Source organism: Notolepis coatsorum, assembly GCF_963971535.1.
Source record: "Notolepis coatsorum genome assembly, chromosome: 3".
Classification (NCBI taxonomy): Eukaryota; Metazoa; Chordata; class Actinopteri; order Aulopiformes; family Paralepididae; genus Notolepis; species Notolepis coatsorum.
Window position 1 is genome coordinate 178713652 of NC_140167.1, and position 14482 is coordinate 178728133.

General features: G+C 49.2%; 1 protein-coding gene across 1 annotated transcript in view; it reads right to left on the bottom strand.

Moving 5' to 3' along the window:
- The window catches only part of neb (nebulin), a gene marked incomplete at its 5' end in the record, with an annotated part of 147740 nt that overhangs the window by 30667 nt on the left and 102591 nt on the right, over positions 1-14482 (bottom strand). Inside the window, 3 exons of the mRNA XM_084311456.1 lie at positions 9052-9156; positions 9839-9943; positions 10366-10476. Coding sequence (XP_084167582.1) covers positions 9052-9156; positions 9839-9943; positions 10366-10476 — 321 coding nt within the window. The remainder of the gene's footprint in view (positions 1-9051; positions 9157-9838; positions 9944-10365; positions 10477-14482) is intronic.

A 14482-nucleotide genomic window follows, 5' to 3' on the forward strand; every position in this document is an offset into this window, starting at 1 on the left:
CTCCCTGCCGTTCGACTGGTCCCCAGCGGCTTGCGCTGCGTTCCGTTCCCTCAAGAAGAGGTTTACCACCGCCCCGGTCTTGCTCCACCCAGACCCCAAGAGACAGTTCATTGTGGAGGTGGACGCCTCGGATACTGGACTAGGGGCTATCTTGTCCCAGCGGTCGGCAACGGACCAGAAGGTGCATCCGTGCGCCTTCTACTCACGTCGTTTCCTCCCTGCCGAGAGGAACTATGACATCGGCAATCGGGAGCTGCTGGCGGTAGTGGCTGCCTTGGAGGAGTGGCATCATTGGCTAGAGGGGGCCGAGGAACCATTCACCATTTGGACGGACCACAAGAACTTGACGTACATCCGTGCTTTAAAGCAGGCAAGGTGGGCCAGCTTCCTCAGTCGGTTCGACTTCTCACTGACCTTTCGCCCTGGGTCCCGCAACACGAAGGCCGACTCCCTGTCCTGGTTACACTCCAAGGGGGCTCCAACCACTGAGGATCCGACTCCCATCCTCCCAGAGGCCAGGGTGGTGGGAGTGGTCACTTTGGGCATCGAGGGGTTGGTAAGGCGTGCCCTACGCTTCCATCCCGCTCCCGGCAATGTACCCGTTCGTCGCCTCTTCGTCCCCGACTCAGTCCGGTCCCGGGTCCTCCAGTGGGGCCATACCAGCCGGTTCGCCTGCCACCCGGGCGTTCATCGCACGTTCTCCTTCCTGGCTCGTCGATTCTGGTGGCCCACCATGAGGAACGACGTCAAGGAGTTTGTTCTGGCCTGCACGGTCTGCGCCCGCAGCAAGGCCTCCCACCAGGCACCCTCCGGGCTATTGCAGCCGCTTCCCATTCCGTGTCGCCCTTGGTCCCATGTGGCGTTGGACTTCGTCACGGGTCTTCCTTCGTCCCAGGGGAACACGTGCCTACTGACCGTGGTGGATCGGTTCAGCAAGGGGGTTCACCTCGTGGCCCTTCCCAAGCTTCCCTCGGCTGCCGAGACAGCGGACCTCCTGACAAGCCACGTGTTCCGCCTCCATGGTTTTCCCCAGGACGTCGTCTCGGACCGGGGCCCCCAGTTCACTTCCCAGGTATGGCGGGCCTTTTGCAAGGGATTGGGGGCAACAGTCAGTCTTTCCTCTGGTTATCATCCCCAGACTAACGGACAAACAGAGAGGATGAACCAGAGCGTGGAGTCTGCTCTCCGTTGTGTGGCTGCCGAGAGACCCGCTTCCTGGAGCCGGTTCCTCCCCTGGGTCGAGTAAGCCATCAACTCCCTGGTCAGTTCCGCCACCGGCCTCTCGCCTTTTGAGGTATCCCTGGGCTACCAACCCCCTCTTTTCCCTGCACAGGAGTCGGAGGTGGCAGTTCCCTCCGTGCAGGACCATCTCGACCGGTGCCGACAGGTCTGGGAGATCACCAGGACTGCACTGCTCCGGTCATCGGAGCGCGCCAGTCGTGGGGCTGACCGGCGCCGGATCCCTGCGCCGACGTACCACCCTGGGCAGAGGCCTTCCGCTTCGATCCTCGGCCAAGAAGCTTAACCCCCGGTTCGTCGGTCCTTTTGAGGTTCTGAAGGTGCTCAGTCCCGCGGCGGTGAGTCTTAAGCTTCCTGCGTCCATGCGCATTCACCCCGTTTTCCATGTGTCCCGGGTTAAGCCTGTCTCCCTCAGTCCCCTGATGCCTCCTGCTCCGGACCCGCCTCCTCCCGAGATGGTGGACGGACACCCCCAGTGGCAGGTCCGTTGGCTTATGGACGTCCGACGGCGGGGACGGGGGTTCCAGTACCTGGTGGACTGGGAGGGATACGGCCCGGAGGAACGGAGCTGGGTCTCCCGCCAGCTCATCATGGACCCCGACCTGATCACCGACTTCCATCGTTCCCATCCGGACAGGCCGGGCCGGGCTGGTCGCCGGGTGGCTCCCGTGGAGGGGGGGGTACTGTGAGGATTGGCCCATTCCCGCCACACGCTTCAAGGTACTGTGAGGAGGATTGGCTCAGTGCCACCACACGCTTCTAGGTCAAGTACCAATTGCCGTCACGCACCTGTCGGTTGTTTGTAATCAGCGCCCAGAGCCCTTCATATACTCGGGTCTTTCTGTCAATCGTTGTCGGGTCGTTTTGGATTTCCACTGCTACTGCCTGTTCCCCCCGATGTTGTGTCTCGTCTGTTTTTCTTCAGGACGTCTATGGAAGTTGCCGCTGTTGTGTATCTCTATCATCCGTTGGAGCTGTGCCTCGTTGCCCGCTTTGCGCATTTGCGCTTTGGTGAGTTTTTGGAACTAACCGTTTGGATTCTCTGTTTTTTGTGTGTTTGGATAACACTGAAGATTTGCCGTTTTTGTTTTGTACTGGACTCAGCTAAACTTGTGTGTTGGTAACACTGAAGATTAAGTCACGTGGGATTGTACTGGGCTCAGCTAAACTTGTGTGTTGGTAACACTGAAGATAAGGTCATGTGTGTTTATACTGGACTCAGCTAAGGAGGACTGGACTGCCTCTGTATTCCGTTGGCTTGTTTATTGACCACTCTCTCTCTCTCTCCGTTCCTCCCCGAGTTGGATCCTGGAGTAGCTGCAGAGCCGCAGAGGCAGTGGCGCTACGCCGCTTCTCCATTCTCAATACCGGGACGATCTGCAGAGCCGCAGACAACTCTGCCAAGAACATTCTCCCCTTTGTTGTTCTTATTGTTATTTCGCTCATTCCTGTTTCAGAAATAAATACGCCCTAGTCTTTGGCTAACTCTGAACTACCTGTCTGTGCCGTGCTGTTGGGGTCGGTTTCAAACCATAACAATATATCTCGTAAACTACATTTATAATGATTCAAATGGTGATTTCATTGGATGTTTACTGTTAATGCTTGTGTGTCTAATTTGTTGTTATGTTTATGTTTATGTGTATGTTTAAAAAATAATAAAAAAATAAAATATAAAAGAAAAAAAGATGGGAACAGATGTAATCAAATTAACATTAGATTAAAGGAAGTCACGTTAAATCCGGCAAATGTATTTTCTAACCTAATATTCATTGGAAATGTAACTGTTGGGCCTTCAAGGCATCAAATTGATTTAATATAATTAATTATGAATATATATTTATACCTCCTCATACTGTACTTGTCATCTGTACTTGTGCTCTCTCTCTCTTTATTCTTATTTGTAACTGAACTGTCTGAAGTTTGTTGTTCTCTGACAATAAAGTTGAATCTAATATAATATTTGTGTGATGTTCTAAAACAAATTCAGCTTTATAGAGCAGAAAAGCTTTAAGCATAATACTTATGAGCGTCGGAAACTAATCTTTCAAAAATGCTCACATCTCATCTACAATTTCAAATTGGCCAATGTTTTCTTTTATCATCTGACGAATCATTCATACATAAGAATGATAAATAGCCTAAATATGAACTCCTACTAGTCCCCTAATCTCTCTTTACTGTATGTATTGTGTTGTTCCTTACTTGACATAGGATTGGTCAAGCTTAAAACAAGCTTTCTCTAGACTTTTGAAAATGTAGGGGAGACCTTGCTCTCATGGAGCAGCCCAGATACTAGAGAAACTGCCTGCCTTTTTCTTTCTCTCATTTGACGCACAACTTAAAAAATATGATTACTAATACACCCCTATCCGCTTACCTTCATAAGCAGGTGTGTGGTCACCTACTCGCCTCCTTCCCAAACTTTCACCACAAGGCGAGATCAAGGGCCGCAGCGGCATCCTGATGCTCAGCGTCACCATAATTCATAGAACTTACGTTCTATTTCATTATGGCTGCCGCTCAGCATCATTCTGCACAAGAGGAGCTGAGCGGGAGCCAAAGCTCGACAAATGTACCCCGCTGAGGCCCCCCACAACCATCAGACCAGGGAGGACCGAGCCCCCCGACCCTCCCTAATGGAGGATACCCTCCCTATTGGAGGACGGGAGGGAGACGGATCCGACCGTGCGAAGAGGAACTCAAGCAACTCAACGCACAGGGTGAGCAGACCGTGGCTTGACCCCACGACTACGCACACGCACAACCCGCATGCCACCAGGGAACGAATGGAAGGAACAACCCTCGTTACTGCCCCCAGAATCACGGGGTCAAGAGCAAACTCAACCCGTGGCAAGGCCGTAGCAGTGGAGCGCGAAGGAAGACCCAGACCCACTGAAGGGACTGGATCCCCTGGAAAAAGGGGGCCCGGAGAGGTCAATGACGCCAGGCATCAAGACCCCACCAGGCGGTCACTTAGTGACACCGCCCCCCACATCGCCAGCGTATTCGGATAGGGCCTCTCCAAGAGCGGGCCCTTACCCCCCAATAGTACACCGCCTGGCACACTGACCCTGCAAAACAGGCAGTCAGCATGGCCGTAAAGCACTCAAAAAAGGATAACCAACAGAAGCAGGCAGCGCACCGGGGAAACCAGGCAGCAGGCTGTAGACCTGAGCCTGGAGCACTGCGGACGAGACAGGCGCCAAAAAGGGGTCAACTGAAAACAGCCCCCCCGGCGGAAGGGGCGTATGCTGGCGTTGTTGAGCACCATGACAAAGCCTCCATCAAAAAACCCCCACCCAGTGGGGTCGAGGCAGAGAAGGCTGACACGATTGGCAGACGTCATGAACGTGCAGGGGCACACTCAACCGGGTAACCCGGGAGTTGACTCTGCTCCAACACACCAGGGAATCAACCACCCTCTCGGTACACAGACGGTGGTTGTTCCTATAACCCCTCAAGAAAACCACCAGATACACCAGCTATACCGCAGTACAAGTGTTTCAGTTTCCAAAAAAGGGTTATCCCAGGCCTACGGTTTCAACGAAACATTACTTCGGACCGGGCCCGGCGGCTCGGGAAGCACACAGGGTTACCAGAGGAGGTCCAGAAGACCACCCCAACAGCCCCCTCTTCGCCATGCGTGAGAGAGGAGCGAAAGAAAGGAGAACCAGCCCCTTATAATAGTGCCAGGTACAATCTGTACCCAACAAGGGTCTCCATAACGCCTAACCCCGTGACACCCGGGCCGACCCAGCATTTTTCCCCCTGAAAAAAGCACAAGTCCCTCAGGGTACCAGAACAGCAGATCTGCATCCCCGGCGGACAACGGGTTAACTGACCTGGACCAGCGTGACCAGAACCAGTCCCGTGCCCTAACCACGCCGACATGCCTACTCCAGGGGAGGGGGCAGATATGCGTGTTGATCTAAAACATGAAAAGAGGGCGCCACCCAGACGGTCCTGTTTATACCGCGCTCAGTGGCCCACCCCAAGGGCGTGAGACCCCTCTACCTATGTTCTGATCTATTCCGTTAACATCCCCCAGATATGAACGAGAATCCGTCGAGACCCAGTATCAGGCTCTCGGAAGAGGAAAAAATCCCCCATCCCAGTTGCTTTATAAAAACGCTGTTTTAATAACAAGCAACCAAGGCGTACTAGCCACCCGCATGATTCTTAACAGAAAACACCCCGAGCCAGCACTATGTATGCGTCGGGACCCAAAACATATCAATGGACAGTCCAACCAGACCCCACATTGATCCTTCAAGGCACCTGGGAGAACGACAAGAAGGTTGTCGTGCTTCATATTCTCCACTCTTTTTTATTAAAAAAGAAAGAAACACCGACTGACATGAATCCCACGTGACGCAACCAAGGGTATTTTTTTTTTTACATTTTTACATCCCGTCATCCTCACCACAGAGGAGAGACGGAACTCCTCAGATAGACTTCCCACGTGAGCCATAGATTGAAAAGTCACGGTAACATTGAGCCATGTGACCAACCGACTCAAGTTACGCGTATATCGAGCGTAGTAGAACAATAAGTTCTTACGCTCTGCCCCGACAACTTGACAATAACAGACCCTACATACGGGTCTAAACTCACGGAAGTCATCGTCCAATAGCAACGTGCCTAGTGACGTGTGCTATGACGGGGGGAAACCCAAGACTCAAACGCCTGTGATGGGTGCAGAGTCTGGGAAATCCTCCCCCCCCCCCCCCTCCTTGCCAAGCCGCCTAACAGCTTGGCCCTGACTGAACGAAGAGAGTCCTATAAACCCCCTGACCAATCAGAAGAGGGAAGGAGGGGTTTATCCGGCACCCCCTCACAAGCCCAAACCTTGCATACGACAACAACAATAGCCATATGATACCTTTAGTAGCAATGCTAACGAATAGTGCAAGCTAATTCACTGCACGCTAACCACAGATACATCTGTGAACAGGGTTTATAGCAAGACCAAGTTGTGTGTGTGTGAACAGAAAAAATTGATAGAGAGAGAGAGCGGCTGAGCCGTGGTATGTTTTCATACGAGCATTACTGCAAACCAACACAATAGTGTTGCAGCTCAATATCACTGTTTAAGCAACAGAGCACACAACTAACCTCTACCTTTATGTGGAGATTCAGGTCGAGGCAGAAAACCCTTTTTCAACCGAGTGTAGGCTGCAGGCCTTGCTTAAGCTCTAACATGAAGTAACATCTAGCCCTCCTATCAACCCATACTAGCGAAAGATTCACACGTTGCAACCCCATCATATGTTTGGTGAATAAACACACAGTTTGTTAACAAAAAATACAGTCCCCCTTTAGAGGGGACTTTTTATTTCTGAACAAAATCATAGAGGGGCCGGGAAGGGAACATGGGGGGGACCACAGAGGGAAAAAGTCACTGAGGTCCTTAGCGACGCCTGCCACGAGCCGCTCGGAGCTTCCCACCCCGTGGAGCCCCGGAGGGACGGTAAACGATCGACGGCTGGTCTCGACGATCCCTACCATCACCTCCGGGCGTAGATGGGCTGGCTGTAGTGGCAGAGTCGCCCTCTCTCCTCCTGGCCTTCTTCGCTGAAGGTCCAGCAGTGGCGGTGGTAGCAGCGGCGGCCACGGCGGAGGAACCTCGACGACGCGGCGGCCGTCTGACTCCACCGGCAACATCGGGCGGGGGGAAATGAGGCTGGAGCACGGAGCGCTCCTCCTGCATCTCCCTGCAGGTTGAGGTCATCAGCTGCAGTGCCGACCCGAATAATCCAGCTTCGGAGAGGGGTGCCGTCAGAAGGGGAGTCGTCTTCTTCTCTGGCACACGTGCCTGCTCCAGCCAAAGGTGGCGCTGGTCAGAGTGGCCAGGGCGCGCACTTTCCCAGCGGCTATAGCCTGCGGCTGAATCAGATGCAGGATGGCTCCTGCCGACTGGGCGAGCTGATCATGCTGTAAATCAGTCAGCTCCGTGCCGTCCGTTAATATCCCGGACATGAATCTCGCCAGCTGCGCGATGTTAGAAGTGGCAGCTAGAGATTGTGTTCCGGTGATAAATAACTGGTCGCTCCAAAATGCCAACCGCCTCGCCGATTTCCCTTGGGGAACCGGCTTCCGTAACGGCTCCCACACCACCTCAGGACAAAGGAGCGCCGCCATCGGCCTATCAAGCCGTGGCACGCCCTCCTTCATGCCGTCTACCAAACTGACTTGCACGTAGGCGGGGGTAAGGCCCATGATGTGGGAGACCACCTGGCCCTGACGGACATAGGCCGCCATTGAGGGGAAAAATGGGTAGACAACGTCCACCCCTCTTACCGGGCGACGTTGCCATAGATGACCTATGCAATCATCAGGGACAGGAACAGGCAGTGGCTGCGGCAGCGGCACGCCGTTTGCGACTGCCGCCGCCATGAGCTCGGGGAACAAAGCACGCAGTTCCCCCTGCATACTTTCCTCCTCCGAGCCCACGTCCCTCACATACAGCAGACTACTGGTCAAGGAGCCACATTCTGATGTGGCTGATAGCAGGGCATCCCGCCGCCGAGTCGGAGGTTCTAACCCAACATCTGCGGACGAGGAACCCCAAGGAGACATCTCCCCCCTCCAGTGTTAGCTGGACAGGCAGGGGACATGTCTCCACCGGGCCTTCGAACAAGAACCCGTCTGCCTCTATCATGTAGTCCTCTGTCTCCATCGGGCATGTAGAGACCGACGCATCCTCATCCGGCTCCAGCAACTCACCAAAACCAGGCCGTTCGCGTCTGCAAGCCACCATCTTGCGACGGGAGCGAGCTGACGCAAAAAGTTTGCGTCTCAAATCCCCCGCAACCAAAGGAGCCGGCCGCCCAACAGCGGACGACTCCCCGGAAGCAGAGGTACCAGAGCCGGAACCAGGCCATCGCACAGGAGACGGCACTGGTGCACCAGCTCCTTGGAGAGGCAAACTACCCATCGGACGCCTACCGGGCGTAGCCGCCGACCACGAGAGAGGCCTCAACCCCGCTCCAAGACGTACGACAGAGGCGGAGATGAAGAACCGCTGGTGAAGAGTGGCGTTGCGAGCGCGACTCTCCGAAGTAGACATTATGACTTTTTTCTTTCGAATATATGAGAGAAGAAAAAAACAAGAAAAAATGTAAACACGTCTCAACTTTCTTCAGCTAACAACTCGTCAAGTGTGGGATCTACCGAAGGCACTTCCTTGTGGTGAAAGTGAAGAAGGAGGCGAGTAGGTGACCACACACCTGCTTATGAAGGTAAGCGGATAGGGGTGTGGTCAGACGAATGTTGGGATGTAAAGGTACATTGTGGAATTTTTTATTCAGTGCTTGTGCATGAAGTGAAGTGCATGCAGAATGATGCTGAGCGGCAGCCATAATGAAATAGAACTGCATTTCCCTCTCAGGGTTGTGTGGGAAGCACTTTATATAGGTTATGTTATATAATGGAAAACAACACCCTCCAGTAAAACGGTTTTACGGCTCAGTGACCACTAAAGTTAAAAAACACAAACAGTAATTTAGTTTCATTCTACTTTATAGGTTTCGGGAGCTTGGGAAAATACAGGTTCATTGGTTTCATAGGGAACTCCCACTAGTCCCCTAATCTCTCTTATGTATTGTGTTGTTCCTTACTTGACATAGGATTGGTCAAGAATGAATACAATCCTACCCTCTTAAAATCCTCACAATAGAAGGGTTTTTATTTCCCGCTGGGAAATGTGGAGACTTGGAGATGCAGAAATTGCATGACAACAAGGTGAAAACAACAGCAGCGGATGTCAGGAGGTCATGGAAACAGGCGTCCCGGGAAGGTGTCACTTACGTCACTCTGAAGCTCAGTCGCCTCCTTGTGATGGATTTGTTGTGGTGTGTCAGGAATCATATGGTAGTGACCTTTACTCTCCTCAAATTTCTTCTTGTACTGGTACTAAGAGGGAATGCCCAGCCAAGTAAAACAGCTCAGTACAACAATGAGGGGAAAATACTCCCCGCCTTGAACTTACTGCCACCCATTACAAAGTACAAAAAGTCTTGTGAAGATTGGAATAAACCAAATATACATAAATATAATTTTATTTTTTATTTTATAGAAGTTGCTATGAAGTTCAAATCTATAATATTTAACATGATGGCAAAACAATCAATTTAAAAGATAAATTAGGAGGCAGAGTTTTGTGTTAAGTCTTCATTAATCAAAATAAAAAGGGAAAATTAGATCTAGTCTAAATCTAGAATGAATGAGAGCTACATGAGAAAAAAAAACAATCCATGAGAAAAAATTATAAAAAAAAGATGATATGGAAGGTATGGATGATGCTAGTAGAGGAAGGTCAAAAGTCAAGGGTGAGAAGGGTAAATGGTCACTACCAGATGATGACACTGAGGAACAATGGATGAGGGCTAGGACACTGTAAGGGATGATCAGGATATCGATGATCGTTAAATCAGCATGTAGTGCGATGAGACTACATGGTGCTGGGAGCAGGGTGTTGATGCCAGCTCCTTTTTTCAAAGCACTACTCTAAGGTGCATTGTAAATGGAGCTGACTAAACATCCCTGGGGGAGATATGGAGGTATGAGGGAGTTAGAAAAACCGATGAAGGCTTACATCGCTGGACAACTTGCTGGTGCTCAGGTTGTGCTGCATGGACAGAGACTCAGCCATGTCCGTCACAGGCTTATGGATCTTCTTCAAGTCACCCTTGTACTTCACCTGTGGGAGATAACCAGGAGAGAAGAGTGAATTTATTACCATTATACTTATGGTGTATTTTCTTATGCACTTTTCAGAATGATTAATTTATTTCAATGTTGGCCTTTTCGTTTATTGTCTTTTTGTAGTGTGAATGGAGTGTGAATGGAGGGACGGAGGGGGAATAATTGGAGTTTGGGATGAGGGATGTATTGGGGCCGGATGTAATTTTGTATAAACATATCGTAGTGAATGACAATGTATATATAAAAAAAAAAAATTAGGTTAATTTGAATTCCAGACAGTCAGTTCTTCAATATCTTGATTACACATAATTCTTATTCCAGACAGTCAGTTCCTCAAGATATTGATTAAACATGCTATGTAATCTGTAATCTGTGTAGAAATCATGTTCAAAGGAAGAATGAAATTGTGACACCCACCTGACTAGCCAGGTCATTGGCATCCTTCAACGTCTTGTAAATCGTACTTTCCTTCATGTCATACTGTGGCCTCTTTCCTTTTTCCTTATCAAACTTCTCCTTGTACTTCAACTGGAAGGGCAGGGTGTACAGTATGTGTATGTTAGGTAAACACACAAACAAAATTACTTTCGAGGGAGGTAGGTAAGTCAAATGCTATCACACACAATTTGGAGAAGAAATATTTAAATGATCACAGAGTTAATACTGGTTCTGTATCATGCTAGCTTCCGCTCAGCGTCATATTGCATATATCTCGCTTCAGCGTATATACACTGAATACATTTCAAAATGTACCTTTACATACCAACATCCGTCTGACCACATCCCCATCTGCTACCTATATAAGCAGGGGTGGGGCCACACACTCATCTCCTTCTCAAATTTCACCACAAGGAAGTGCCTGTTATATACCTCACTTGACGTGAGGTATATAAGTGGCGGACGGAGGATCTTGGTCTGAAGCCCATGATGGTCAAACTAGTGGGCCGCAACCGAGACCTGGTTGAACCCAGGATTCTCTGGACAAGCGGATGCTTCTCTGTCCCGTGCAGGCCCCCATCTTTCACGTGAGTGAGAGTACACCCTAACGAGGAAATGTGGGCATGGATCTTCGTTATCGGGAGATCCATGCTCAAGTCGGCTGCAGCTCGGATGGGAATTGTGCCGGCTCCGCTGTATGTCTGGTAAATCACAGTTGAAAACTGTGTTTGACATTTCTTTTTCTCTTCTCTCTTAAGGATGAGGAGGGTTTCAGACAGCGGCCTGTCTGAAGTGTGGCTTGTTATGTTGTTGTGTACAGTTCAGGTGATAGCTGCTTAGCTTGCGTGCTAGTTGTGGCCTACTGTTGTTAGCCAGTCAGCTGTTAACTGCGGCGCTAGCTCGTTGTGTTCACTAGGCTAGGAAACGTTAGCTTGCTGCTATCAGTCGAGAGCGGCTGTTAGCTTAATGCTACACTGTTGAACGTTACTGTGACTATAACATGCCTTAAACACTCTGACTACGACGTCATCTTTGACAGAGGATGTTAGTCGACCCTACACCCGGGTGCCATGCCAGCGAGGACTTCGTCAACATGGAGAACGGCGGCTGGGTGGCGTAGCGGACATTACCCTCGTCACCAACGCAGGAGATGCTGGGTTTGACTCAGTGTCCCGTTGACCAGTGTTGCAGTCCTCTCGGCCTGCGCTCAGGGTGAAGGTAGGAGTCCTGACCGGACTTTAAACACTTCTTCTTTTCTTCCCTTCTAAATGTTTTGTAATAACGATGTTTCCAAAACATGTGTTGCTGCAATACATTGAGGATACGATGCGTGTTGTGTGTGAATTGTCTTGTCACTGGTATAGCTTCTCTCTCCATAGAAAATCGGCGTTGCTTTTTACATGTGTAAAAATGAACTGGTTGGTTGTGATGAGAACATGTGTGTTCATGTAACGTTTATAAACGTGGGTGAACTCACAACTAAGAGGGTTAGTTAACACTTTGAGTGCCACAAGGTGGCGCCAGAGGTAGCGCTTCAATGCCACCATCGGCGCCAATGTTACGCTTAATATCGCCTAATCTATGTTTTAAATTATGGCTATGTGTCTAATCTGCCCGTCGCTTATCAAAGAATCCTTTTCCAGTCAGTGCTGTCAAGGCAGATTGGTTTTTTATCGCTTCATTTCCGTTTGAGAGCATTTTGAAAAGCACCCGTTTTGAGGTAAAAACAGTTCAATCTAGACCAGGGGTCTCAAACTCAATTTACCTGGGGGCCGCTGGAGGTAGAGTCTGGGTGAGGCTGGGCCGCATCAAATATTCCACAAAAAAAGGGTTTAAAGTATTCCAAAAAAAAGTACAACTGATCCAATCTTCTCAATCTTTAGCAATGACATTTATTCTATCAAAAAGATGTTTAATCAAATCACCAGCCAGTATTTCAGTTATTCTGGTTGCTGTGCGATCTGAGGGGGATTTGCTTTTGTTTGCCTTCAAACATGGTCTCCATCACTTCAGTCATACATTATTTTATTATGTATGCATCAGAGAGAGAGAATGGCTTCTTGCCACTGAGTGAGGACTAGGTTGCTTTTTCTCATTGTGACATAGATTTAACAATAATTCTGCTTGCAGCTTGATATGATGATTTCATTCCATTTATTTTTGTGGTTCTTAGCACTGAATTTTGAGGAAAGGTTGCATTAAAATTAGAGTTGTTCCGATACCAGTGCAGTGCGGCTCAATACACACAATTGTTGGGGGGATGCAGACCAGAGAAGTACTTTCGTCTTGTTTACATCAGGGTCCCCCATTTTCAATTCATCAGGACATCCGTTTAGTTTGCATGCTTGCTGCTGTAAAATGTCTATAAATATCTATCTATCTATGAAAAGGCATATGAATTGAAGACCACACTATGAATTGAAAATGGGGGACCCTGATGTAAACAAGACGAAAGTCTTTCTCTGGTCTGCATCCCCTTAACAATTGTGTGTATTGAGCCGTACTGTATTGTACCCATTCTGCAATCTGTTAAATAAAGTTTTCATTCATTCACCAGTATCGGAAATTCTAGCCTCCGATCGCATGACGTCATTTATCTCCTGCGGAGAGTGATGATTATAAAATCAACGTGTTTTAAAGTGTGATGCTGTTTGTCATTTTAGCAGCAGATACACTTTCTTAAATTCCATTGTCCCCGACAGAGCGTGTGACGGGGAGCTCAGACGGGATGTGTTTTGCTTGCTGGTGACGTGTTATTATACTGTAGCATTAACAGCTGAAAAGCTAGCTAGTTGGAACAACATCCCCTTTAACGTTACATCAAATCAGATGATGGCCTGTCCTTTCTCCAGGACCTGACACTATCAAAAATAATGCACCCACGGTGAATCGTATTTAAGTCAAGTAGCTACTACCTAGCGTTAGCTGACTAACGTTATCAAATGGCAATGCGGGGAAGACGAGCTAGGTCAGCTAGCTTAGCTTGCTAACGGTACCTTGGCTAAAGTTGGTGCTATTCATGATCCAGCAATAATGGCTGCAGACCTGCAAGCAAAGTACAGTAAGTTCCAAGTGCCAAAGGATAAGAGTCTGAGGCGGAGTCTCAAAAGAGAATGTTGAATATTTATTTTGCTTTGAAAATCACAACATGATAACGTTACTACTAGCCAGAGCCTCTGCGACTTGGGTGTAGCGAGTGCAACACCGTCTAACGTCCGTGCGGATCATTGGATCTGCAGTGCCGCAGCCCCATAATCGTCCAACTCTCGCGCAACGACTCGGCAAACAGTTGCGTGCGGGCCGCATTAACACTACACTTTGATGTCAGGTAGGGGGCCGCAAAATATCATCCCGCGGGCCGCAAATGGCCCGCGGGCCGCGAGTTTGAGACCCCTGATCTAGACCATTCTATGATAATCGTCTTTTACTGGAATATTCCAGAACGTTGATATTTGTTCGCCTATTTATGAATTGTTTTCAAATAAACGCTAGATGATCAATATTATACGTGCACGCAAGCACATTCGAGCCGCGCACGGATAATCGCCGTGTTCATTTCCTCTTGGACTTTTACAGTGAAACAGAAAGAGCCCATTTCACAAAACAGCCTATATCTTCATCAAAATTAGTCTGATTATCCTAACACTGATAACATAGATTCCTTACCTGACATCAGATGGTATCCAACTGGTATATTCCAATTCCTGATCACCATTAGAAAAAATCGATAAGTGTATGGATCCAACGTGTGTACAGTCCAGTACATGATTCCGCGGGTCTGAGAGGCTCCAGAATGAACTGTGATAACCCCGGCTGCATCAGTGGACTGGAAAATGTGGAGTACAGGATTTTTTTCCCCATCCATTTTCATTGAGTCCATTCCAAAATCCCTTATGTCATCTGGGAGACGATAGGGGGCGTTTTTTTCCACATCTGATCGCCGGCGGCGCTCGGGTATACTAGGGTAGGCTCGCGTGATGCAATATGATTTCAGATCGATAAAAAAAAAAAATTATAATTCAGAGAAATCTCGTGAGTGGCTTTCAACATAACTATCGGAAACCCGAGATATCTCGTGAGTGGCAGTGAAAGTGTT